Source organism: Numida meleagris, chromosome 1 (assembly GCF_002078875.1).
Source record: "Numida meleagris isolate 19003 breed g44 Domestic line chromosome 1, NumMel1.0, whole genome shotgun sequence".
Lineage (NCBI taxonomy): Eukaryota > Metazoa > Chordata > Aves > Galliformes > Numididae > Numida > Numida meleagris.
The window spans coordinates 119,220,809-119,247,298 of NC_034409.1; the positions used below are offsets into that span (position 1 = coordinate 119,220,809).

General features: G+C 41.3%; 1 protein-coding gene and 1 long non-coding RNA gene across 5 annotated transcripts; one reads left to right on the forward strand and one right to left on the reverse strand.

Moving 5' to 3' along the window:
* Positions 201–2,398, forward strand: LOC110404915. The gene is made up of 2 exons (XR_002442565.1): positions 201–1,245; positions 1,378–2,398. It is a non-coding gene; the product is annotated as an uncharacterized LOC110404915 (long non-coding RNA).
* On the reverse strand, positions 2,215–25,460 carry TXLNG (taxilin gamma). 4 transcript variants are annotated; one of them, XM_021409660.1, is made up of 10 exons: positions 25,288–25,460; positions 16,935–17,247; positions 16,256–16,347; positions 12,874–13,044; positions 11,938–12,132; positions 10,592–10,711; positions 9,406–9,480; positions 7,153–7,245; positions 6,525–6,620; positions 2,215–5,474 (listed from the first exon to the last, which is right to left on the reverse strand). In XM_021409660.1, the coding sequence occupies exons 2-10, from the start codon at positions 17,230–17,232 to the stop codon at positions 5,154–5,156; spliced, it is 1,461 nt and encodes a 486-aa protein (XP_021265335.1). In that variant the 5' UTR covers positions 17,233–17,247; positions 25,288–25,460; the 3' UTR covers positions 2,215–5,153. The 4 variants fall into 4 exon arrangements, with proteins under 4 accessions (XP_021265335.1, XP_021265319.1, XP_021265343.1 ...); XM_021409644.1 differs by lacking the exon at positions 25,288–25,460 and adding an exon at positions 24,904–25,216; XM_021409668.1 differs by lacking the exon at positions 25,288–25,460 and adding an exon at positions 24,425–24,605.

Below are 26,490 nucleotides of genomic sequence, written 5' to 3' on the forward strand. Positions count from 1 at the left end.
ATGGGTTGGAAAAGACCTCTAAGATCATCTAGTCCAACCATTTATCTTCCCCTGTTTCCTTCAGTATAATGTCTAAATGTTTCTTGAACATCTCTAGGGAGCCTGTTGCAGTGCCTGACCACTTTTTCTGAGAAGAAATTTTTCCTAATATCCAACCAGAACCTCCCCTGATGCAACATAACCTCTCGTCCTATCACTGTTACCTGGGAGAAGAGGCCGACCCCCACCTTGTCACAACCTCCTTTCAGGAGCTGTAGAGAGCGATAAGGTCTCCTCTTCTCCAGACTGAACAATCCCAGTTCCCTTAGCTGCTCCCCATAAGACTTATGCTCCAAACCATCACAGCTATGTTGCCTCAACGTCTTTCTTTTAGTGAGGGGCCCAAAACTGAACACAGCACTCAAGGTACAGCCTCACCAGGGCTGAATAGAGAGGGATCATCACCTCCCTGCTCCTACTGGCAACACTATTTCTGATATAAGCCAGGATGCTATTGGCTCTCTTGGCTGCCTGGGCACACTGCTGGCTCATGTTTAGCAAAGTGTTGACCAAAACCCCCAGATCCTTTTCTTCCACAGAGTCTTTCAACCACTCTGCCCTGAGCCTGTAGCACTGCCTGGGGTTGTTGTGGCCAAAGTGCAAGACCTGGCACTTGGTCTTCTTGAACTTCATCCCACTGACCTCAGCCCAACCATTCAGCCTGTCCAGAGTCTCATTTAATTCCTGTAGTAAAGGTATGTAAAATTCACTTTGCAATGTGTACGGTAGTTAAAGGTCTGGGGAGATGAATTGTCTTGTTGATGCAGAAAATATGGAATAGATTACCATACTCCCATGAAGTGCAGGTCTTGAGTAGATGTAGTGACAGGGTTTGGGGTTTTTTGAAGTGGTGGAGGAAGTGCAGTACTTGAAGATTTTCAAGATGTAGGTTCTAGCAGGGCAAGGTGATCTTGGTGAATTGATACTGCATGGGTTGAGCCCTCCTGTAGCTTTTGCTGGTTTAATTCTTCTGTAAAAGCAGGTCAGGCAGTTGTTTGAAATACATTAATATGTGAAAGAGGCTGACAAGATACTGGCCTGCTGCTGGAAAATGGCAACTAATTTCATGAGTTTTCTCTCTTCTTTCTTTTCTCTACCCTGTAATGCTGGGTGGGGGAGTGAGTAAGCAGCTGTGTGGGTGCTTAAGCTGCTGGCCAAGGTCAACCCACCACTCAACCATTCACTTACAAAAAGCTTCTGTTTAAGGTAAATATTTACGTTTTTGAGGGGAGACTTGAATGGGAAGGAATTTTGATACAACTTCTTGTGGTCTGCATGGGAATCGAGGGGCCTGGATGTTCCTATGTCTAGTAGCTTAATGTGTTCCCTTCTTACAAGCATCGGTACTTGGAAGAAAGAACATGGTTCAGGAGTTCGTTCCTCAGGAAGATGCTCTTCTGTGTATCACCATGAGCTAAGTTCCTTCCAGCATGTGCCCTCCCAGGCACGGCTTCTGGTCATCATCTGCAGCAGGTTATCATCCATGTTCTGGTACATCAGGGAACAGCATTCTTCAGTATTTACCTTGAGACCTACTGGCTGCTTTGTGTCAGCATGTGGTGTGTAGCCCATTTCTGTTATTACTGATCTCACCTTGGTGTTACTGCTGCAGTTGTGGCTTGAAGTTTTCAATGCTCTGCGTGCTGTTAGCAGGAGCTCCTGGCATGGTAGGCACTGACTTGTGGTCATCATGCATGGATACATCTTTCTACACCTTTTTTTTTCCAGACTGATTGTAAAAGCAATGCAGATAAAGCAAAAAAAAAAAAAAGTTGAATATTCCAGTGGGAGGGTTTGGTGCCATCAGTTCAGCAGGGAGCCAGGAGCTTGGGAAGATGCACTAAAGCAAGAAGCGAAAGCTGCTGCAGGACAAGACAGAGCACTTCCTCGTTAACCCCACTTAATTGTAGTTGTTGCTCACGAGTACGAAACCACTGAAACACCTCATCCAGGAAGTGGAAATGAACACGCTCTGAGTGCGGTTTTGATTTGATGGGTAAATAGCAGAGGGAGGGTGGGGGTGACTGGTGTGAAAGTGAGTGGCATAGCCTGACCCAGGGCGTGCAGAGGCCACGTTTCTGTCACTGCTGCCAGGCTGACACCAGCGCCAGCCCCATCTGAGGCCCCCAGTGAGGCACGAACGTGATGGTAAAGAAGAACCCAGAGGCCAATATATTAAGCATACTTATTTACTTAATCTATACAGAATCGAGTAGATAAAATTTCAGATTCACATTAGTGAAAAATCTCTACAAAATGTTTTTGAAAAGCAAAACAAAGACTGCCTGTTCATTTATCATTTTTTCCTCATGAAAGCAGACATGGGTTGTAAAAATAAAGCAGTGTGTTTAGCACAAACTAGATTTCTGCATCACTTTTTTTTTCACAGTTATTTCCATCTACAGTCCAAAGAGGTAGATTTTCTGCAACACCTGAGAATTGAACTGTAATGTAACCAGGTGTAAGTGTAATGAAAGGAAGGACAAAACATCAGCTACAGCCCTAACTTCCTCGTGTACGCATACACCTAATTGGGTCTTGCATCACTGTAATGCAGCTTTTTCGCAGTTTTATCATGGTGAAACCGTCAGTCAGGCCCCAGAGTTTTGATGACCAGACATACGTATTTCAGGCTACATCCATCTACAGCCCCAATTCAACAGTCCATGGTAGTGGAAGAAAGGCGTTAACACAAGTTTACTTAAAACCCCATTGGAGGAGCCAACTTGGCTGCAGACTGGCAGTGCAAGAGCCTGCTCTATGGCAGAGTGCTGAGCTCATCCCTTAACATAAGTTTGTATGTTTTGTTTTAAAACAACACTTTAAGCAATGCATGAAAAGGTACTGACTGGTTTCAGGAAGCAAAGTACAGCTCAATTTAGCCAAATGAAAAGTCAGGGGTACATTATGGGTAGGAAATGGGTATCCCCAATTTAAAAGCCTTTACTTGGGGCATTCTGCTTCATTTACAAATTAAGCAGGTAACAAATATATTGCTGTTCTATACACCTGTCGTGTCTCTAGAAGCCCTTTAAAGTATTCTTGCAGCAGGGTCCAAAATCCACTCTTGCCTCCATATAGAACAAGCACTATAGAAAGGATTGTTAAAGATACAAATGCCCAAATAATAAATTGTAAAAATAGAAAACTGCATGTCCCACCTTGCCAAGGGTATGATGCATCAGATACAAAGGTTTTCACTTTCCCTCAGGAAAATCATTTCACGCTTAGTGTTTGCTGAAAACCAGGTCTTGCACCAACGATTGTTTAAACAGTTTGTTTCTACAAAGCAAGTCATCGGAATCACAAGTCTGAAACACTTCTCTCCAGTACGTTCAAGCCTTACAGTCAGCATGATTAACATTTCAAAGCTCTGAGTATAACTTGCTCACTCACTGCTACCTTCTTTCATTCCTGCATTGTGCTTGGGCCACAAGCACAAAGCCTGCACTCATCTACAACACCGCCGGCCTCCCGTTCACTCCACCAGGTAAGAAATGTCAGTTTCACACAGTTCCTCTCAGTGGTATGAGCTACAACACATTTATCAGGCCTCACACAACCTCACTCTCTTTAAGAGACAGCTACATTATTTCAATGTACATCACTACAGAAAAAGGATCAGGAGCTCAGTGCAGCCTGAACATTCAAGTAATTTAGCCACTAAACTGTTAAGGGCAATGAGGGTGGGAAGCTCATTGAGAGATGTGCTTGATTCAGAAACCCCCTCCCAAGTAAGTGCAAAGAACTTTAAGTACCAGAAAAGGCTACACATTTTCATCTTCCTTACAACGACAGCCACCCAAACTAGAAGGTAAATACAGGTGAACTAAAGTTAAGGGTAGCGCGTAATTATTTCACGCATTACCTTGCAAAAGAAAATGTTGGTCCTAGTTTCTCTCTGAAGAAGTCAAAATATGGATTTATTTTTTTTTTTTTAAAGGAAAAGCCTATATGGCTGAAGCTCCACGGAGGAGCTTAGTTTGTGGCATGTTACCATAACGATCTAAAGTACCATCTTTACCAGATAACCTAATTGGGGAGGCACTCCGCCAACTGGTACAGCATCCAGGTTGAGAGTGCAAGATCCTCCACGTACGCTTCAGGAGATGTACTCCAATGGACACGTTCAGTTACAACAGCATATGCTTACATACAGTGCGTACACAGCTATTAAAACTCCTATATGGCAGAGGCTTGTGTCTTCTACACTTCAGGCAGTACATGTTTTTTTCACAGCTCTTCTGATAATCCGCAGAGATATGTCCAGACAACACTGGATTTCTCTAGGCAGCATAATCATATGATAGGGACACACTGCAGCTAAGAGGGGAAGAACAAGACCAACTTCTGTGTGACAGGATACCCAACTGCAAAACCCCACTCCATCGTGTTGCTGTACGTTTTCCCCCACATTTGAGTTTACCACGTTCACAGGTAGGGCGGACAGTCCAAAATAACCTTTACAACACAACCCTGAGAAATCTGAAAAGAAGTTGTACACCCTGTTTCACCAGCTGCAAATTAACATTTTTCAAAGCTGTTTTTTTTTTCCCCCATACCACAAAGTATATAAAACCCCTTAAATGTACATTTTACTGTATTCTGGACTTTTTCCATTCAAATATATGAAAACATACTGGAGGGGAAAGCTGACACTTTTACTGGCCATTAGACATCCTCGTATAGACAAATTTATGAAAAATGGTAATCTTTAGCATATCGAGTGGCAACTCAATGAACAAAACCAGAACGCTGTTCTTTAAAGCAAAAAGTGACACGCTGTCACTACTTCCCCCTAACCATGTTCTATCTGCACAGTCTCCAGTGACAGTGATTTGTGTTGCGGGGAGGAAATGCACATGCATCCTTCTATGGAAAAATATTTTCTTTTAAAAAATGAGGCAGATGTGCAACACAGTTGTGGAAAATTTATAGTTTAAGCTATTTAAAGCTGCTATGCAGCTTCCTGTACCACATAAGTCCAGTAGTTCTAAGAAAATACAGATATGGTAGAAAAAGTAAGAAAATTTTCACCACAAAACCAATAGTTACCACCAACAGAGAAAGTTATACACAAAATATATCTCTCAATACAGTGTTTACACTTCATTTTAGTCTACAGATTCAGTGCCAGGAACAGGACTTGTTGAGACAGTCTTTTCGGAACGATTTGCTGCGTGTGATTCAGTGTTGGGCTGGATTCCTGGTTCTGTGTCAGTGGGACTTTCCAACTCCTCGTGGGAATTGAGCGTACAGGACTGCAACACCTGCACAGCTAGATCCACATCTGCTTCTCTGAGAGAAACTTGCTCCTTAAGGACTTCCACCTTCTCATTCAACTCGTTCCTTTCTGTCTGAAGGGCCCTGCATAGCTTCTCCAAACGCTCCAGTTTTATCTGAAAGCCCTTGTATTCTTTATCTCTTACTGTTTTCTGAGGAGCAGAAAACAAGCAGAAGTTTTATGATACAGCCGTTTTTTTTTTATTATTATTTACTGAAAATAATCACCATTATTTAATCCTGAAAATGAAGCGTTACTTCATCTGATAGGTCAAATCCTAGCTGAGAATACTTGACACTACACTTCAGAGGGTTTTTCCAAGAGTGGCAACAGACACCTTTCGCAACTTAATGAGAGCCACGTAACTACATAAAGCTAATTATGGGCTGAGTTATCAGCTAAGATGCTGATATGAAGTCCCACAGAGCTATCAATCAACCCAAATAGTGGTAACAATAGGAAAATAAGGGAATGTAAGTGGGAAACCTATGACTCAGCAGCAGAACCCAGGTCAGAAGGTACCACCACATTCATGGCTCTCTAATTAGCTCCTTAAACGGACAGAGAAAGATGAAGTACTATAGCAGAACCTATACAACAGTTAGGGATATCCAGCACAGCTTAGCAAGATCATCCGTAACATATTTAACATGGAATTCAGAAGTAAAGGAGAAAAACTAAGAACCGTATTCTTACGTCTGTGTGAACACTTCACTCCTCTCCTGGTTGACTGCAATTAAGTAACGGCACCTCATGACAGCAAAAGCAGCAGCAATGCAAGAAAGTAAATGATTCCTTACCCACAAATTATTTCCTTCAGTTGGGTCTTATGTATTTAGAATGGATCTCCACTGCAGCACTGACTGAACTTAGCATACAATCCACTCAGCTTGCATGGTTTCTTCATACACAGTATCCAACCAATCATGGGCAAGGTTGGCAAAAGCGAGCAAGGAAAGCTGAAGCTCTGTTGTTTTTTTTTTTTTTGTGCGTGTGTGTGTCATGAAAAGTTATTATCTAAACCCAAACTCATTTTCCACATTGGTGGAGAACTGTACTGTACCATTACACACCAGAAAGCTTGGGAGACAATCCAGGAGGTGGCTACAGTTTCTTCTATCTAATATTGAAACATATTACGCTCTCTGGAATGCAGACTGTACTGTAGCCCTATTGCTGCTTAAAAGACACGAATAATTACCTCTTCAGCCATTTGCAGAAGAGCCTTGTTGTTGTTTTCCCACTTTGTACGCCACACTATAGTTTCTTTTTCCAGTTTCTTGATCTTCTTAGTCATCTACAAAAGAATAGAAGACTTATTTCCACAGCTTGCTTTGCAACACAGGTAGGTAGGTATACATTAATAATTTGACTCTTTATAATGCTACTTTCCAAGTCTGGTTTGAACAAATTATAGGAAAGTATTTCTGCACAAAAGTAACCCTACAAGTATTAAGCCTGCTTTCAAAGAAAACAAGACTGATTCCCTAACAAGAAACAGACTACTAACTTCTAAGAACAGCTAATGAAATTCTCCATTAAAAGAAGTTAAAAAGCTCAGCAGGCCAAACCTGTACTGCATGTCTTTGATAAAACTGACACCAGGACTCAGATATGTCGAAAAACAACCCCACCACAGAACAAAATTACACATTTCTCTCTCATGATATGACAAATCCTTATTCCCTATTTTAAAATCCACATTAAGTCTCAAAATAATACACGTATGTTCAGAAAGTGAACACTTCTTTGGGATCTAAAATGCATACTACTAACAGCGTGCGTTTTTATATTATTCTTTATGATACTCCAAGTAATCCTATAAATACCTTCTCCATTTCTTGCCTGAAGGTTGTAAACAGTTCATTACTTTTTGCCATGGTGGTCTGGAATTCCTCAAATTTATCCATGTAAAGAGAAAGCTGTTGGTAAAAGGGTGGGAACATTAATCCGAACAGCTGCACACAAATACAAAAATATTCATTAAGGTACAAGGGAAAATTGACGCAGAAGACGATTTTGTTATTTTTTTTAAAGAACTCTCTCTCATGCTATCCTGCAATTTTCTTCTGAGGAGTATGCAGAACTAGTCTTAAAAACATGGTATTCAAATTATACATAAAGGAGAGTGATGAATGTTAATATAACAATAATATTCTGAAGAAGGGGATATTGTGTTTAATTCAATGTTCCAAGTCACTGCATTTAGTCATTGCCAAAAAATTTGCCTCCCCAATGAAAAAAAAAAAAGCCCATCCCATGGACTTCAATATAGAGGAAATTCAGCACATGGTAAGCAGAATTAAGCTCAGAAAAGATCTACCATTCCACTCTAAATCAGCTAAAGCTAACAATCAAGGCTGGGACAAAATAAACATGATTGAATCCAGAATTCAAGATATATATTCATAACCTACAAAATCCAGGCAGTGAGCAAAAATTACGGGAAGTGAACACTGACAAGGCATTCATTCAATAATGAAAAGCCATAGTTTAATAACTGAAGAGCATTAATATTCAGTTACAGAAAATTTTCTTGCCCTGCACCACAAGGTCAGTCACCAGGAACAGCAAAATATGTTAATTAGCATAATTTTCCCCAAAAGGTTTTAATGTGAAGCACAAAGCTAGAAGTACATTCTGATGAGTATGTAATTTGATGTTTGGAGAATACAGAAGTTTCAAATGCAAAGACTATTTACTAGCAGCTTCCTATCTCAAGTGTGAGAACTGAGATAACTGGTTATATCAGGGATTGCATGACTATAAAATTCAGGGCACGCATTCTACATTTTCCTCAGAAAATAAGAGGAAAATTCATGAAAGAAGCATGTCTTACTTCAGACCTGTAGATTATGACTCTATGCCTTTAATGTAACTGAACTTCCTAGTTCATCTAATTTTACAAAAACATCTGCTGACCACAGAAAGCCACCAGTACACCCACTGTTACTATAAAAAGCAAAAAAAAAAAAAAAAAAGAGAAGGCAGTGGGATTTTAAATAGAAGGTAACTTATTTGAAGATAAAATAAAATACTACATTGAAAGAAAACTATCTGGGACAACCAGCAAGAAAAAAACCAAACATCAATGTCCAGATCCATCCAAACAAGGCCAATTCTAGTGGAGATATGCACGTATCTTTTAACTAGATACACACACACACTTCAAATCTAACTGCTTGGAAAGCTTGGAAAAGAATTAGGTAGAATATGGGGAAAAAAAGTCATGAAACAGCTTCCCAGGAGACTTAATACAAAACTTAAAATTGAAGCAATGAAAGGCCTACAGTGAAAGGCCTACCTGCTGCTTCTCAGATGCTGTGATATTAGCTGAACCTACCACTTCCCTTCGCCTCATGGGCTGAGCTCAAATGTAGCCAATGACTGCAACTGATCCAGAACAGCAAAAACTGTGGCCCATCTCTCCACTCTCAGAGAGGATCTGGCTGAAGCATTTACAGCAAGTAAACAATTGAAGACAGTGTTTTCTAAGGACACTCAGCTTTATGTTAAAAATTCTGAATAACTACAAGGATAAACAAAACACTTCTTGCTTCCATTGCCCCACAGTAGGATGGAATGGAGACAGTAAAGAACAAATTTTAAAACCTACATGGGTAAAAATCCACACCCAACTCTATAAGAAGAGTCACAAGGGTCTCTCCAGTCCTGAAAAGCTACAAAAATGATAAATTACCTTTGGAAGATAGCAGTTTCAGAATAGGCGAAGAATAGTAAATAACCACAAAAAATAGACAGTACTAGTAGATTACTGCTGGTAATTGAAAAGAACACCAACTCCAGCATTTCATTGTTTAGCACCTAGTACTCTCCAAAGGCATTAAGCAGCAAGCAGTAAATGTCAAGTCTCTGCAGTTCATACTTCGTAACACGCTATTGAGAAGTTACTTGATGAAAATAAAATTTAAGATTTAATTAAAACACCAAGTTCTTTTCCCAACAAAACATATTGTAGCTGATGAATGATAAGATGCCTTTTTTTTTTCCCCCATGAGTCGTGTTACATTTCACTACTGTCATAAATCTGTTATCAAAGAGTATTCCATTTTTAAACATACCTGCTGCTTCAGCTGTGCTTCCTGTTGCTTCATCTGTTCACATTTGTGTCTGGACTCCGTAGCTTCTTTTAGCAGCTGAAAAAAGCAAGAGGAGAAAGAAGTACATAAGGAATAATTCGTAAGAATAGCTTGAAGAACTTCATCTATGATGAGAATAAACAAAGATTAATATCACCTAAGGGCCATCCAACCACGTTTCCTCAAACATGCACTTTTTTATTGTTGTTTTGTGGGGTTTTTTTTGTTCTTTAATTATTACCATACCTCAGTATACTACTTAAAGCATGTGCTGGCATACAGAAACTACTTTACTGAGAGGTTTTTTTTGTTGTTGTTGTTGTTGTTTTTAAGATAACAGCATGATACAATTTATGTTTCTATTTTGGTAGCAAGATTAATCTGCTAAAATTATACAAGTATTTCTTTAATGACCTATATGTAACTTATACCTCTTTTTTAACTTCTGTAATTTATTTTCCACCTCCACTTCTCCAGGCATTAATATCACCTTTACAGATTAGTTCAAACCAATTTTGAGACAATTTGAGACCAATCCTTCAACTGATTTGCATCAACTTCAGGTTTCAAAATTATTTTTTAATCATTTATACAGTCTAACAGTAGATGATCACTCCAAGATTATCTAGGCAACAGCCTTGCTTTTTCTGCAAGTTACAGCTCCAGTAAAAGAGAGCAACAAACTTACAAGACTATTATTTTTAACTGAAAGCAAACTTATTGAGAGACTGCAAGGAAACTCCTAATTACCAACACAGAAGTGAAACAGCAGGGATAGTTTTGGGGACAGATGCTCTGATAAGTGTACAATTCATTCTGCTTTTGTTACAACCTATAGCATAAAAACGGAACTTAGAATCAAAAGACAGCAAGGAAGTACCTGTGATGTTTCAGATCAAAACATTATTGAATCTAGGAAAAATCTAAATGATATCCAGCCCATTTACTGAGTAAACGCAAACAGTAACACTACTTGCCCGTGTATGGACATTAATATTGCATGCATCATACACACAGAACTTACACCTCAGTCTTGACATTGAAAAGCTATTCTAACTTTCAAAATATATGCCCCTCAGTTTACCGTTTGCTGTATTTGCAATAAATCATGCTGAGTCTGTTTTGGTGTGATGATGTTTCCCTTTTAACATACACAGAATTCACTTACAAACTCTCTTTCCCGCTGATGTTTCTCCTCTGCTTCTTTAATAAGTTGGGTAGTTTGTTGGAGTTTGGCATCCACAAGTTGCTGCTGCAGTTCTTTATGCTTGAACACTTTATCAATATGCTAAAGGAAAAAAATACATTAGTCAAAGATAAACAGTACACAGGTCAACTAAGGTACACATATGTATGCGTATGGGGAAGAAACATTCTTGAGAAGCCTTATGCAAATGAAAAAGCAGCAGAAGATGGTTTTAAAATGCATTTTTCCCTCTGTCCCATGTAACTACACTTTTGTCTTTCACAGAAGCCTAAGTTAGAAGTATACTTACACTCATTAGAATAGCGTCACCACTTTGCACCAGATGTTTTTATATGCTATATGCTATAGCAAGCAGTCTGTTCTTTCTTTTAAAGCTTTTAAATTACTTTGAACATTTCTTCTAGGAGCTCTTGTCCCAGCAGATTTATAAAAGCTCAAAAAAACAAGCAAGGTTTGCAAACAGGCTTGGCTGATGAAACTCCACAAAACAATGAACAATTATAGTCTTAATTCCAAGCATACAGTTGCACAAGGCAACTTGCTACCTTTTGTCTTCTCCAAATTATCCCATTTTATATGTATATTTATATAAATATTCCATGATCACAAAAGATCAGGAACTAGAGTCTACAGTGAATTTTCTCACTGATCCAGATTAGAAAAAAAAAAAGCCATATTCCAGCTCTCCTATGCCAACTAAGAACTAACCGTGCTTAGATTGGTTAGTTTATGTACTGGTTGCTATTAAGCTAGCTCAGCCCTGAAATGTAGTCATTCCCATAACTCCAGCCCAACCTTAAGGCATGATAGCTTAATATGATTCAATGCCAACAACAAGAGCTACAAAGTAGCTTGTAGGGAAAAAAAAAAAATGAAGTAACAAATAAGACAAAGAATAACTAATATTTCCTCTCACAACATAATGTGAAATTACATTCTCAAGGAATTTAAAATACTACTGCATATCCATGTTGGAAATAACTTTTGGAAGTTCTTTAATCCAAATGGCCACTGAAACTAGGGACAACTTCAAAGTGATCAGGTTGTTCTGAATACTTTCAAGGGCAAAAAGATTCCACAATCTCCAGACAGCTTATTTCTATTTGGTGACCTTCACTGTGAGAGACTGTTTACGATACACTTTGAACACAGAGATGCAAAACCACAGAAATGGCAGACAGCGAGCCAAACGACCGCATCACTTTTCAAGGCAGTAAAGAGAATATTTTAAGTCATATATATGCTGGGTGTAAAGTACTAGGGTTTTATCCTTATAAAGAACTAACAGAATCTCATCAGAAGCACACCTCTTCTCGCAAGGCATACTGCTCAATGAGCTTCTTCAGTTTTTCCCCCAGCTCAATATTTTCCTGACGGAGCTTGGCATTATGTATATCATGCTGCTCCAGTTGAGCCTGAATTTCATTCAGAGTAATCTGGAAGTGTGCAGTAGCTTCTTTTCGCCTTTCCTCCTCTTCGCGTGCTTGCTGGATGTTTTCTTCCTTTTATGAGAAATCATAAGAAAGTAATGATGTTCAAGCCAGACCATGCAACTTTTCCTTATTTTTTTTTTTGTCAGAAATGACAGCAGTAACTCATTTTTGTACAGTTTCAAGTTCTAAATTGTAAACAATAAGCCACAATTGTAACATTATACTGATCTACTCATATGAAGTATCTGGAAGTTGCAAAGCCTTTAGAGAACCTTGTTCTTATTCCTACTGGCATTTCAAGACACTGCATGAATACCTTCGCAAGAATAAGAATTACCTAAATGTTAAAAACAGAACTGACACTATAATGCAATTTCCTACGCTGACTACAGATAAGAATCTCATAGCTCTTCCATTTTACTCCTAGCAACTGTATTCTGACATAATTATGCCTTTTTTTTCCTGACACATTGACATTTCGTGCTGCTGTTATTTCAGTTGTGCTATTTTTTTCAGCAGTCATCACTACCGCTCCCAGAAATAAACATGACAAGACCACAGAGTGCAAGTAATATGACCTATCAACCAGTTTGAGAGAATAGTTCAAAGCCAGTTGAACTATCCTCATGTTCTTTACCTTAAAAATCAGGTATGCTTATGCCACATGGTACTTTATATATACAGATATAAATAACATAAACGTGGGACAAAGCAGTAGGCAAAAAGCAGCAGGCTTAATTTTAAGCAACAATCAATATGTGGGATTTACACCACCATCCCCAGCATCATAATCTATGTCAATAAACTAACCTTTAAAGTCTTGTTATGACGCTGAAGCTCCCGACAGAGAGATTCCAGTTTGCTGCGTGCCAAAATGGCCTTGCTATGCTCACTCTGCAAGTGGACTTTCTCCTTCACAACTTGTGCTTGCTTTTTCTGTAGTATCTTCATCTGCTTTTGAACATTCCGGCTCTCTTCCAACTAGCATTAGAGAGTGCATTTATGAAATAAACATAGCCAAGATTATCTCTACGCATCTACAAAAGCAGACTGAATATGTAAACATTTCATATGAAAGCAAACAAATTAAGTAATTTCATTATTTGACCCCCTACCACTGATCTTAAAAAGAAACACCCAGCATCCTAAAGGCTACTCTAAATACGTAAGGACAGAAGAGGAAAATGCACACAAGTCCAACTTCACAAACATTTGCCATTGAAGAACATGGACCACAGACCTGTTGACCGTGGGCTATCAGCTTGTGTTCAACTACAGGGGCAGGACTAGCCCTGAGAAAGAAGGATGCAGCAGATACAGTTTAAAGTCAACTTAGACTGGCATTTGAGCAAGCCACAGTTCTTTTCGTTCTTATCTATAAATTATACACAACTGGTTATCCAGCATGTCTTGTTTTTACTATCAAAAAGAAGAAAACCATGGACCTGTGTTCCTGTTAGCAGGTGTTCCTACTGAAGCAAGAAATAGTTGATAACGTTTTTTAAAATGCTAAGTTACTTCAGAAAGGAACAGACACAGCCAGCAGCTCTGACACAAATCAAGTCAAATATTATTAAAGCAGCATAGCCCAGGCTTCAGTGACTTAGAAGATCTGTATCCTCTTTTGAAACCATTTTTTCAAACTTTTGAAACCATTTCCTTTACACTATTTGGATGGTAGCTGACATTGCTAAACTTTGTATCAGTGCAGACTTCAAAATCTATTCTATGAAAATCCAGCGAATTGAAGAGTTTCTTTCAGTAATACCTAGTCAAGAGCAAGTTTCATTGCATTTGATTTTTGGGCTCCCCAAGAAACCACATTATTTAGAGTTTGAACTACTGTAAAGGTGGTAACAATATTAAGCACAATACTGCTCCTTATTAGTGCCTCAGCCTCAGGACACCACGGGAAGAGAAGGCTGGCAACCAGGAACATCACCATGATGGAATACAACGATGGTTTTCTGAAAGAGCTCAAAATAATGCTAAAGCACAGAAGAAAGAATAGAGTTAAGGATCACCATGGCAGCAGCAAATAAAATCTGTATTTCATCTAGTTTGGAGCAAAGTAACCTTAACAAAATATTTTGATACACAAACATAAAAACTCCTTTTGTTGGGTGGACAGAAAAAAACACTTCAAGTGGCCCTACTGTCTGCATGCCTATGAAACTTCAGGCCTGTAAAAGTATGCCAGTTTGAGTCATATCACCAAGGATGCAAACCTTCCTGCATCACAAACTGATCTTCTGATAGATTCCAAAATAGGGAAAAAAAATTGTGGAATATCTTTTGCCAGGAGAGTGGCATTCCTACCTTTATTGTACAGTCCTTTTCATGAGACACCACTGAAAAACCTGACAGTGAGCTTTAAAGATGATGAATCTTTAAAAAAAGAAAACAAGCATTGTAGGTGCACTGTCATATACTGTCAGTTCAAACCTCTGCTGGCATTAAATCTGACACCTATGCCAGTGGTTCACCACCATGATCGTGAAGGAAAGAATGCATCTTAAAAGGAGCACAACCAGATCAAACTGAACCAAAGGGGAACAGAGCACCACTAAGTACTAACACTAAACTACTGTTACACTTGCATGAGCTCCCACCCAACTTCCCATGATGCTGAGAACTGCTAGGGAGAGCAATTGGTTCTCTTGGCTGGTGATTCTAACAATAGATGATGGATCCTCTCCTGGAAGGGGCAAAAAAATCATGACGTGAACAGGTCTCTCCCGTTTGACAAGCTTCTTGAAGGGATTGACTATCACTTAGTCTAGCAGTTCCTCAATTAGTTTGATATCTTTCCTTTAACGAGATAAGTAAAAAAATAAAGATGGTGCAGAATGTTTTCTCTCAGAAGAATTATGGAATTCATTCTAACCTAGCTCCTCATACAGGCCATCATCTCTGACTTGACATGAGAGCTGTTCGCTCAAATAGAAAAGGCACCACATGCACAAACAATTGCTTATAAGATCCAACTCATTTACTGTATTTTCCCTCAATATCCTTGAGTTGCACTACAGAATTGTTATTTCTCATTTAAAAGAAAGTGGTTTCTTAGAGAAGTTGTCAGTTTTGAAGGAAATTCACTCATGTGAACAAGAACACACATGTGAAAGCAAGAAAAACAGAGCAAAAACATGGCAGACCTCCAAAGAGGACTCAGGATTTGGAAAAAAAAAAGAGCAAACCTACGTTACAGTTACTATTGCTTCTGTGGCTACAAAGTTAATGCACTAGCTCATCAGCAAAGCTCTGCAGACATTATTATTCTCAAAAGAAAAAGAAATACTTCAGAAGAGTTATGCCACGTTGTGCAGCCATTATGTTTATTACGCAGCCATTTTCAGAAATGTTTCCATACATACTACGTCTGATGACAAGAGAAGGCAAGCCTTGGGCTTTTTCAAGCTATTCAGTCATGTGCTTTTACTTTCATTTTACATCTACAAATATGGTGGGAAAACGCATGCATGTCATACTTCCATTCTTGGCTGTCTCCATCTCAAGATGAACAAATGCAGCGTTTTTCATCTCCAGACACATTCTGGAAAGACAACTTAAGACCCAATTTCCCCACCCAATTTTGTCATCAGTTAATTTAGAGAATAAGGTATCCTGTCTGCTACTTAAAGAGTGGGAATGCACCCTATGATCAGAAACCGAACGTGCTGTCATGAAACCATGACACTGTGACAGTGTTCTCCCTTTCTGGCCTGTTACTGAAGATATTTGTTTTTCTAAACTACTCTTCTGTGTGAACACAAAGCAAAATTACACTTTCCAACTCTACCTTCAACCACTCAGGAGTTAAGCAAAACTGATTTATTTCAGATCTCTAGCAAAGTACATTCGTCCCCTTTACTAAAATGCAGACATAAGGTAGGAAAATACTTCCAAAATAAAAATATTTTCTGTTAATCCTAGCACTACAATTCAGCACCAGGTTGTCAAAAAGTTATTATAATCTAGTTTCTCTTTAGTTTTAGACAGTCTTCTAGAAGTAGAAAGACTAGACACAAGCTCTGCTGAAGCAATATTCATGAGAAGCCTGTGTGTTCATTTCTGCCTGCCAACACCGTGAAACATTCAAAGTCATTAACTGTCCTGTATTAGAAGTTTTTGCATTCCACCGTTAATATTAACACATGAATAACTCTTGCTATCTTTACAAATTACTTACCAGATCAGCATACTTTTTGCACAAAGCTGCCAACTTTTCCTCTGGAGTAGAAAGCGTGTTCAAAGCTTGCATTAATAATAGTACTTCTTTTCCTATTAAAAGAAGGGAACACAACCGTATTGAGAAAAAAAAACACAAAAGGAGCCCATCTTTAAAAGTAAGATATAGAAGCATGAGAAATTAGTGTGATTTAAATTGTTCTCTGGTTTGATAGCTGCATAATGGGAAGTCATCACAGTACGAATAGTTTTTCTTGACTATATGCCATTACACAACTTGGATAGCAAAAGCTACTTCAATCTTAAAACCACAAAAATATTTTTTGCTTGACTTATAATAGGAAAGAAAAAACTGAGAGAATTAATTCAAAAGGTTAAGTTTAGCTAATAAAGGATATTCACAAAAGTGATTTTAATATGCCTTTGGAATTCGAATACCAGCAGTGAGAACACTAAAGACTGCAATCACAAATTTAAAAATTAATCCAACAACCAGGAAGTTAAAAAGCTTATTAGTAATGACAAAAAAAACCTGCTGTAAAAACAGCAATATCAGCAGGGGGACTCTTACATATGCATTAAGAACTGTTTTTCCCTAAGTGAAAGTATACATTCTGTTGTTTGTTAACAGAGTATTCTAAGAAATTTTGGCTACAAAACAAAGATGAGACAGAACATACCTAAAGTTTTCTCTTTGTGCTTTTCGCTCTCTGGATCTTGCTGGCCATCAGGTGGATCAGTACGGGCTTCCTCCCTTCCAGGAGTCTCCTCACGAGACTCCTGAGAGCAGCACGTGGACCCCAGGAGCTTTCTGTTCTTTGTGATATACTCAGTTCTTTCCAACATGTCTGTGTTTTCCAGGCCGTCACAGTTGGGCTGCGTATGCTGTAACGCTGTGTTAGACAATTCATTGCACTTGCTGTTCATCAGCTGATCCTGGTTATTCATTCCCGTCTCCTGGGATCGAGCTTCTTCCATTGTACCAACGACCAACTTCAGAAGCGAAAGGAAAAAGCAGAAATCAACAGTCAAGCAGTGTATTTAAAATGGTAACTTCCACCTTTATTTGGCATGAACAAAATAAAAAGTAAAATTCCACTGTTATTCACGTTGATCAAGGTGATACTCACTGTTGTATACAAATACATGTAAACAGAATAAGCCTAGAGAGCACTGAAGAAAACAGCACAACAGTCCAAAATATTACTTTTTCTACTGTGGAACAATTTCAATACACTATCACTGCAAAAATATTTACATGAAGATGTGCTTGTGAAGCTCCAAAACAAATGTGATGTCATCTCAGGTGTAAAATCATCCAAACTTAAATAAAAACATTTCTCCATAGTACTTCTTAGAAGTGTAGCTCACAAAAGCAACACTAAGTACAGGAAATGTTAAGTACATGAGAAATAGGATCTGGAAATTAAAACAAGGATGTATCGTGATTAAGTACCGCTTTATTACATACTAGCTTCAGAGAACTGAAAGACAGCAGTTTTAAAACAATTCAAGAGCTGCACCAAAAGAAAGGTGAAGAAATTCATTAAAATACATTTTTTCAAGGATAAGAGCTTAACCTACTTCAATCGGACACGACTGTCAACTTACGATTGGAGAGAACCCGTCTAACAAGAATGATAAACAGGACCAGAATGATCACATTCATTTTCAAAATATTGAAATTCACACCCATTAAATCATCCCCAAAAATGTGAATATTAGCTAGCTTCAGATTTGAAGACCAACTACTTAGGATTTTTTAAACAGTATCTCTGCCCAATTAAACAGAACTGTCTTGAAATACTTCTTAAATCTCCAAACTTTTCATCGTTTAGCCAAAAGCTTAAACATCTCCAGTTGTTTTAACATTGCAGTGGTACCTCCATATTTCGGAGCAGAACACATTCTGAAACCACCATATAGCTTAAGGAATGCCAGACTTCTCCCTAAAACAGCCTCATCTCTACAAACATTTCAGAGCAAGGAGAACCTCGACGTTCTTTTTGTCTGCTTTAAACAACGGACGTCAGGATGCAGGATAATACTTTGAGGTGATCAAGTATTTTTCGCCTTTCGTTTGCAATCCTACTTCACAATATGCATAGATAAAGTAAGATAAGCAGAGTAGAATTCACTTTACTGTGAATCTCTTAAGGTGGTTATTCCCACTGACTTATTTTCAGTGAACTTAAAGTAAATTTCCTTTAAAAGTTACAGCTCAAGTAGTTACAGAAACAGGTCTTGTTTATGTGCAGGGTGATGCTGTTTAAGCTCAAATTAATTACAGATTATATTTTATTATCAAGAATTCTGTTAACGTCTAAAACCAGGAGTTTACACTGGGTTGTACATTCAGCATGGATGGACCACCTTCCTGTTCAAAAGGAATTAGCCAACATCAAAGGAACACAGCCAACACTAATAATATATTTTGAGATACAGTTCAAACCCCATTTTCTTTAGCAGGCTTGGATGTAATTTGAAATCACTAAACAAACATGCATTAACATAGTAAAAAACACATGCATGAGAGCTTAGTTGTTCTCTACAATCAAAGCAAGCCCTCTAGACCTTATCTCAAAGTAGATTTGTTCTTGTGAAGATGGAATTAAAGCAATATATTTCAGGAAGGACAATAAGCTTTGCAAATGCAAATAATCTGGGCAGATGTTAAGAAGCATCTTTAGACTTGTAAAAGAAGATTTTCACTTTGCACTGCTCCTTAAAAGTGTAGAAAGCACCTGCTTTATGGACAAACACTGCAGTTTTATCTTCCTCCAGTCACACCAGACAATGTGCTTGATGAATGCCTATAAAGATAATACAGGGATAGAACTGCTGTAATAAACAATCCATCCCAACATTTTTCTCTTTCCTTAGGTTGTCTTGAGCCATGAGACTTCCATTTGCATGGGAAAGGCTCACTACTCCGATTTTAGCAAATGAGAGCTTCTTCCTAAAAACAGGACAAGATATGAAACACGTACAGCTCATTCAAACTTTGTGAAATGAACTTTGTACTAATGGTTGAAAACAGAGCACAGGGCTTCTCTACAAAACACCATTTGTCTAGAAGCTGAATACAGTGTACTCCAGGGCTCACGTTACATTGGCAGAGCAGGGAAGTTCAGAGGTATCTCAGCACGCCATGAAACTGAGGCAGATCTGCAGTACCAACACAACAGCTGAAACATGCTGTTTCCCCGTTATGCAGGATGTCGGCTTCTAGCTCAGACTCTTGCCAGGCTTCTGAGGGTCAAGAAGTAGGGGCAGCCTGCCCCAACCTCAGAGTTTCTGGGCAAAGGCAGTGTTTTCAGGCCTTCTGAAATTCATGAACACACACAGGAATTTCTTTTAGAAGTGGAGCACAGACGTGCCAGGCGCTCCGACGAGCAGCAGGAGGCCTGGCTGGCTGTGGGCACGCGCAGGGCAGCAGCAGCACTCTTGTAACCATTCCTCATTCCCCTCTTTCGTACGACCTCTCCGCTGTGCTGGCAGCAACATCTGCGCAACTTGTTCTAACAAAGTTTATAGCCAGATCAGTCCCTCAGCCCAGTTCACTGCACAGCAATAGGCCGTTCTGCCAACCGCACAGAGGAGCTCGCGATGGCTGGAAGTTAGCCAAGACACGAGACACTAAAAAAAGATCGGCCTGATCACAGCCAGAGCGCGAGGAACTAAGCCAAAAATACCTTATCCTAACCACAGATGCACAGGTACCATGGACTCCTGCAGTTCTGGAGCACCGTCAGCAAGAAGGCGTCCACAAGGAGCTATTTTCATCCATGAAAATTCTTCCCTTTCTGGGGAAAAATGAAAAGCTACTGGCAGGGGCACGTACGTGGTCAGTGACTGAGAAACACCCACTCCACTAGCAAACTGCCACAGTATCTTAAATATCTGTCATTTCTGAGCTGGCAACTAACGTGCACATTCCAAAGCATCTGGCAGTTTCGCTGAGGGAACACCACCTCATTAATTCAGCAGAGCTTTTTCTATTAGTCAAATTAGGTGTCAGTCCAATTCTTGACTGACAACAATAATTTCCCAACCCTAGGAGCTTCTCTATTCTTGGTCAAAGAAAAGAAAAAAAACACAAGGAATTTCAGAACGTCAGATTCATTCTCCCAAGCCTAGCAGAGGAGACAGCAGTCACCCATCGGAAAACTGAGAATGGAGATCTGCGTGCACGTGCCCTGTACATTTCAAAGAGACTTGAAAATAATAGCACTACATTTCCAGTAGTGGAAAAAAAAAGCTACTGAACTTTTCAGCCTTCTCTTGGTTTCTCGGTTTTCCAGTGAACACGGAACAAATTGAAACTCACTGACAAGGAAGCCCGCACCCTCCAAAACTAAAGCACAACATGGCAGCGGACCATTTTCGTATTAGTATTTGATTTTCTTGTCTTAAATAGAATTAGAAATTGGTGACCATGGGCTAGAATACGGAGGTTAGAGGAGTTCTACCAGCAACACCAACAGCCTGATGGATTACACACAAGAGTAACTAAAAAAACAAGTTCAAATCCCATCAAATCATCACCCATAAATCCTAGCAGAACTGACAGCAGCGGGACAACAGAGTCAAACTCTAATGCATTTAACCTAAATTAGAAAGTGTTTATTTTTCATTTTAAGAACTGAGAAGTCTATTACTGCCTGACAGGCGCCACAAACACTAACAGCTAGATGACCTCCTGATAATGATTAACAAAGTTTTCTACATTAGCGTTACAAGCTGTCACTTTAGATAGTGGATGTCCAACATTTTGGCTTGCCTGGGACGCACTGACAGAAAAGGAATTATCTTGGGCCACATATAAAATATATTATGTAGTTAATGTATGTAAGTTACAAAACTTACATTTTTTATTAAAAAAAAGAGGGCAACAAAAACATAAGACTTGGGGGTTGGATGCGCATGCTTTAAATGTGCAAAGCATAACCAGAAGCAGCCTTTTTAAATTTTGCTCTTCAGACACAAACTACAGATAATTTCAGATTTGGTTGAAGTGCAGCAGTACATTGAGAATGTTATGGTCTACACCATATTAGTATTGCTGAAATTGTCCCTCTTACTGAGGGAACAGACTGAACAACCCAAACCGTTACCTTCTTCCCTCCAAAATTCATGCTAATCAGACAAGCGAACTTCTCCATTTAACATTCCGGCCAGAACGGAGCACTTCCAACAGCACATTGTATAATAGTGCTGATTCAGTACTGACTGCATAAAAACAAAGCAAAGCCACCCCACCAAAACCCAGCTACTGAAATCACTGCTACGTTTTCAGCTGCTACCATGGTCACTCAGGCTCCAGCCAGCTTCCAAGCAGATTTCATGATACACGGATTAACATTTGACAGACCTGAGTAAGATTGTAACATACCCAGAAAGACTTTCAGTAAGAGAAGACTGTCTTGCACAGACGATGCAGCATTTTATACTCTAAGATGTCAACAGTATTTACCAAAATTTAAAACTCTACCATTACAAAATAAGATAGTTGCTATATATGTAGCTGTGAATCCAGCTATTACAAGACACTGATATTTCAGAAAAAGCACACGCATCTTTAAGCCATTTAAGAAAGGGCCAAGCGGCTTGAGGATGCCTGTAAGACTATTATTCATAACAGCACTCCTGCTCAAAAACCCCAAAGTTTCAGGTCAGTAGCTTGCTCTGTTCTCTCAACTCGTGCCTTGATCAAACAGGTGCACATCAGAAAGACTTTACCTTGCTTCGCGCCTAAAAGGTGAGAGCACAAAGACAGGCACCCTACTTATGAAACTGCCTACGATCACAAGATATTAAGCTAGTGTTATTCTACGTCAAATTCTGTGTTGCCACTCCAGTAACGTTACCTACACCAGAAGGTCTAGACAGAGCCTATCCTACCATGGCCAAATGTAATGGGAGCAGACTCTTTTGATTTGTTCCAGTACCTCCGAAGTCTGCACCATGCAGTTCTATCTAAAAATACGCTGGGCATACTGTTGGTATTAAACTATCTATTCTTTGTACTACTTTTTTTTTTTTTTTATATCTCTATACCTCTCAGTAAGAGATTGTCATTAATAGCTGTCACAACTTCCTGTTTCTCCTAAATGTTAACAAAGCACCCTAAAAAAATAAACCACCAAAGCATTTCCTACATTCCCCACAGCAGCGGACGGTCTGTATCATAAGGAGGGCTTTACAACCTCTGCCTTCAGAGCCATTAATGCTTTCCAAAAACATCCCAGAAGCTTCAGGAAGAACATACACACATAACCAACCAATTACATCATAATCTTGTGCCAAGATGTATGCCACTTTATCCTAAGGGTTTACAGAGTAGACCAAATTTTAGGCTTCTGGCAGCAATTTACTTTTACTTGCTAACACACCAAAACGCGATTGGAAAATAAACGTAATAGATTTTTACTCACTGTAGATACTCAAGATAATTTCACTTAACATAACAGTATTGCGCTAAAAATCAGCTTAAAGTCACTTTTGGTTGTAATTTTATCCATGATTTTTTTTTTCCAAGAAAAATTAAGCTTTTTCACATGGCACAAAATGGTAGCTCAAATTTCAGAGCAGGTGCACCTTCATCCACGTGTCTAGCAACAATAATCCAGGTGCTCATGTGACCACAAAACTAGTTAAGTTTGCTTCTCCATGCCGTACTTCTGTATGCTGTGTTCACTGACCTAAATAACCATGCAGTTTAATTACAACTTTCTGAGAAAAATGATGGCCTCGGAGATGGCTTCCCCTCTGAAGTGAGATCTTAGCTGTGAGGTCATAAAGTCATTTCCAACAAACACTTCACCCTGTCCTGTCATTACACTGCAAGTGATGTTCTAGGCACTCCTTTATCTGCTTTCAGAACATTGGACTGAGGCCTCCTCCTCAGCGTTACTCATCGTCGCTGCAAGGCGAGGTGCCCCAGCACAGCAGGAGGAACATTAAGAAACAACTGCTTAAACAACAACATTTTATCTTTATAAATGTTAGAAGTATTCTGTTACTAGTACTGTTGGCCTTACATTCAAGCCTTTAATATTGGCTCAGGCACTTACATTTTCACACCCCCCTGCTTGTGGTCCTTACTTGTTTTGGTGTCCTTTCCATTCTTCCTGCATTTTCTCTCAGTGGCCTTGCCACACAGAACTCCTGCTTTCAAAAACAGCTTTTGTATTTCACAGAACCATTAAGGCTGGAAAAAGACCTCTAAGGTCATCAAGTTCAACCACCAACCCATCACACCATGCCCACTAACCACGTCCCTCAGTGCCACATCCACATGGTTCCTGAACACCTCCAGGGACAGTGACTCCACCACCTCTCTGGGCAGTCTATGCTGCTGTATCACCACTCTTTCTGAGAAGAAATTCTTCCTTATATCCAACCTGAACCTCCCCCAGCAAACTTGAGGCCATTCCCTCTCATCCTATCGCTGTTACTTGGGAGAAGAGGCCGACCCCCACCTCACCACAACCTCCTTTCAGGCAGTTGTAGAGAGCAATGAGATTTCCCTTGAGCCTCCTCTTCTCCAGGCTGAACAATCCCAGTTCCCTCAGTCGCTTCCCATAAGACTTGTGCTCCCAACCCTTCACAGCTTTACTGGCCTTGTCTCGACATGCTTAAAACATCAATTTATCACAAACAGGGCCTCAAGCAAAAGAGGATTTGTATATTTCTCTCCAGTGCTCACAAAGCGCTCTTTTAGTAAAAGTATATAAATATATACATATATTTATATATAAAAATACAATTAGAAAACACTTCCTGTAACTCTAGCAAAAATCTCACTGCAGGAACCCAAGGCCTACATGAAAACTGTCAGTGCATTTACATGCTGGGCGAGCTGCTGCGCATGTCACCAGTGCTTCTTAATGCAAGCATCTAAGACAGGTGTTAATTAAGAAAACATTTAATACAGGATGAATCACTTCCCACAGGGATGCTTCACTTCCTCCTTACTCTAAACTTAAAATTGTTTTTCTGCCATCTGACAAATACTTTTGCAGAAAGCTGGCGGACAAGTTCTTAAGTCCCAAGAAAGCATGTCACAAAGAGCCTACAAAGAAAGACGCTCCAAAAGGGGGAATACATCTGCAAGAGATCACCAGACGATTTTCGGTTCCTGAAAGACACTCGAAGTAGAAATTACCCGATGCTCCCTGCTATGATTCAAGGGGGTTGAGTTCTAGTCCATACCACCGTGCGTATTAAGCGATGCTGAGATTTCAAATAACAAGGGCAGGGCTAAAAACGCTCCCCGCCTCCTCGCGGACCAAAGCCGCACGCCGCTCTCGAGCGAAGAACTCCGGGTAGGAGGCGGCGGGCAAAGCCCCCGGCCGGTACCAGTACCGGCCCCGCCACGTGCTGCCAGCGGCCCCCGCGCGCGGAGAGGCAGCGCCCCGCCCCCGTCCGCGGAACCGCCGGGGGAAAACGCGGGGGGGGCGCCGAGAAACCCCGCCCCGCGAGCCCGGCGCGGAGCCCCCCCGGGGGAAACGCGGCCTCCCGAGAGCGGCACCGCCCCCACTGCCCGAGCGCGGCGGAGCGCGGAGGTCGCGTGGGACCGGAGAGCGCGGCGCCGACAAGCCGGCGGGGGCCAGAACAGAGCGCTCCCCGCCGCGCCGCCCTCACCTCGGGGCTACCGCTGGCGCCCGCCACCGCCTCCTCGCCGCCCTGGCCCTGACTGTGGCGCCGGCTCCGTCCCGCCGCGCCGCCGCCGCTGCCTCCTCCCCGCGCTACCTCCGCTCCGCGCGTCGCCATGATGTGACGGCAGCATCCAAACAAGCTGCCCGGCCGAGCGCACCGGAAGCTCTCCCGGACGCCCGCCCCTTTTCTGCCGGCAGCCAATCGCCGCGCCGCCCTCCGCCTCACGTGGCAAGTTCGCGCCCTCCCTGCTGCTCCCGGGACGAGCGCGGCTCTCCGCCCGGCAGCGCTGGGGCTCCCCGAGGCGAGTGGACTGCGCTTCCCGGCGTGCTCAGCGCGGCTGCTCCGCGCCCGGGGCCGAGCAGGGCATACCGGGAGCAGCCGTCGGGTCTGCCGCGGGGAGTACCGGGAGATGTAGTCCTAGGGGCGCTCCGAAGGACGTCGCGGGACGCCGGGAGGCAACAGAGGCTCGCTGCGCGGTTGCGGGGCGAACGGCTTTATCACGGGCTGGTGGCGGCGGGAGCGCAGCTCCCTCCCTGCTCCCGGCGCTGCTCCGCCTCCCGGTGCCGATTAACGCTCCGAGGCGCGTTCGTCACGGCTTTGAAGGGACAGCCGAGCGGCGCCGCGGGCGGGCGGGGCGGCCGCGGGCTGACCCGGTTGTCTGTCAGGTGCCGCCTTGCGCAAGGCGGGCGGCCGGCACCGGCGCTGCGGACACGGCCTCTAACTGCAGCCAAGCTACGTGGTTGTTCGCACATTTTAGAATAGTACTGCTTCCTGAGCTGGGCACGCATAAACCGTCTGTTTGACGCCTCTCAAGCTTTCCACTCGTAGAACATCCCGAGTTAGAAGGGACCCACAAGGATCAAGGAGGCCAACCCCTGGCTCCACACAGCACCACCCAAAATCAAACCTGATGTCTGAGAGCATTGTCCAGACACTCCTTGAACTCCGGCACTCGGGGCCGTGCCCACTGCTCTGGGCAGCCTGTTCCGGGCCCACCGCCCTCTGGTGCAGAACCTGTCCCTAACCCCCAGCTGCCCCTCCCCTGACACAGCTCCATGCCGTTCCCTCGGGCCCTGTCGCTGTCACCAGAGAGCAGAGCTTAGCGCTGCCCCTCCGCTCCCTGTGAGGAGCAGCTGCCATGAGGCCTCCCCTCAGCTCCTCTGCCTCTGCGCTGAGGAAACACAGACTCGTTTTCAACTTGCTGACCACCAGCATTTCCAAGTTTATTTCAGCAGAGCTGCTCTCCAGAGTCCCATCCACCAGCCTGTACATATAGCCAAGGTTGCCCCTTCCCAGGTGCAGAATCTAGCACTCGCTCTTGTTACAAAGAATAAACTTGAATTCAGCCTCATGAATTCAGCCTTTCATGATCAATTATTAAAGTTAAATGAAAGTTATAAAACTAATACTTCTTGTTAAAGACTTAACTAAATTAATTAACGTTCAAAACAAAATGTCGCTAGTTCTACTGCAATTATCTAACTTCAGAGCTAGATTAGGCCCCTTTCTTTTAAAAAAGAAGACAAAACAGTTTGAATGGATTAAAGACAGACTATCCTTTCCCCACCCAGT

What these genes read in the sequence shown, in the direction of transcription:
- TXLNG (XM_021409644.1), bottom strand. Translation starts at nt 25,032, where the DNA reads ATGGCGACGCGCGGAGCGGAGGTAGCGCGGGGAGGAGGCAGCGGCGGC. An exon ending in GCGCCAGCGGTAGCCCCGAG is followed by an intron (nt 17,248 to 24,903) that starts GTGAGGGCGGCG and finishes TCGCTTCTGAAG; the next exon opens with TTGGTCGTTGGTACAATGGA. An exon ending in GCAAAAAGTATGCTGATCTG is followed by an intron (nt 13,045 to 16,255) that starts GTAAGTAATTTG and finishes CTCTAATGCTAG; the next exon opens with TTGGAAGAGAGCCGGAATGT.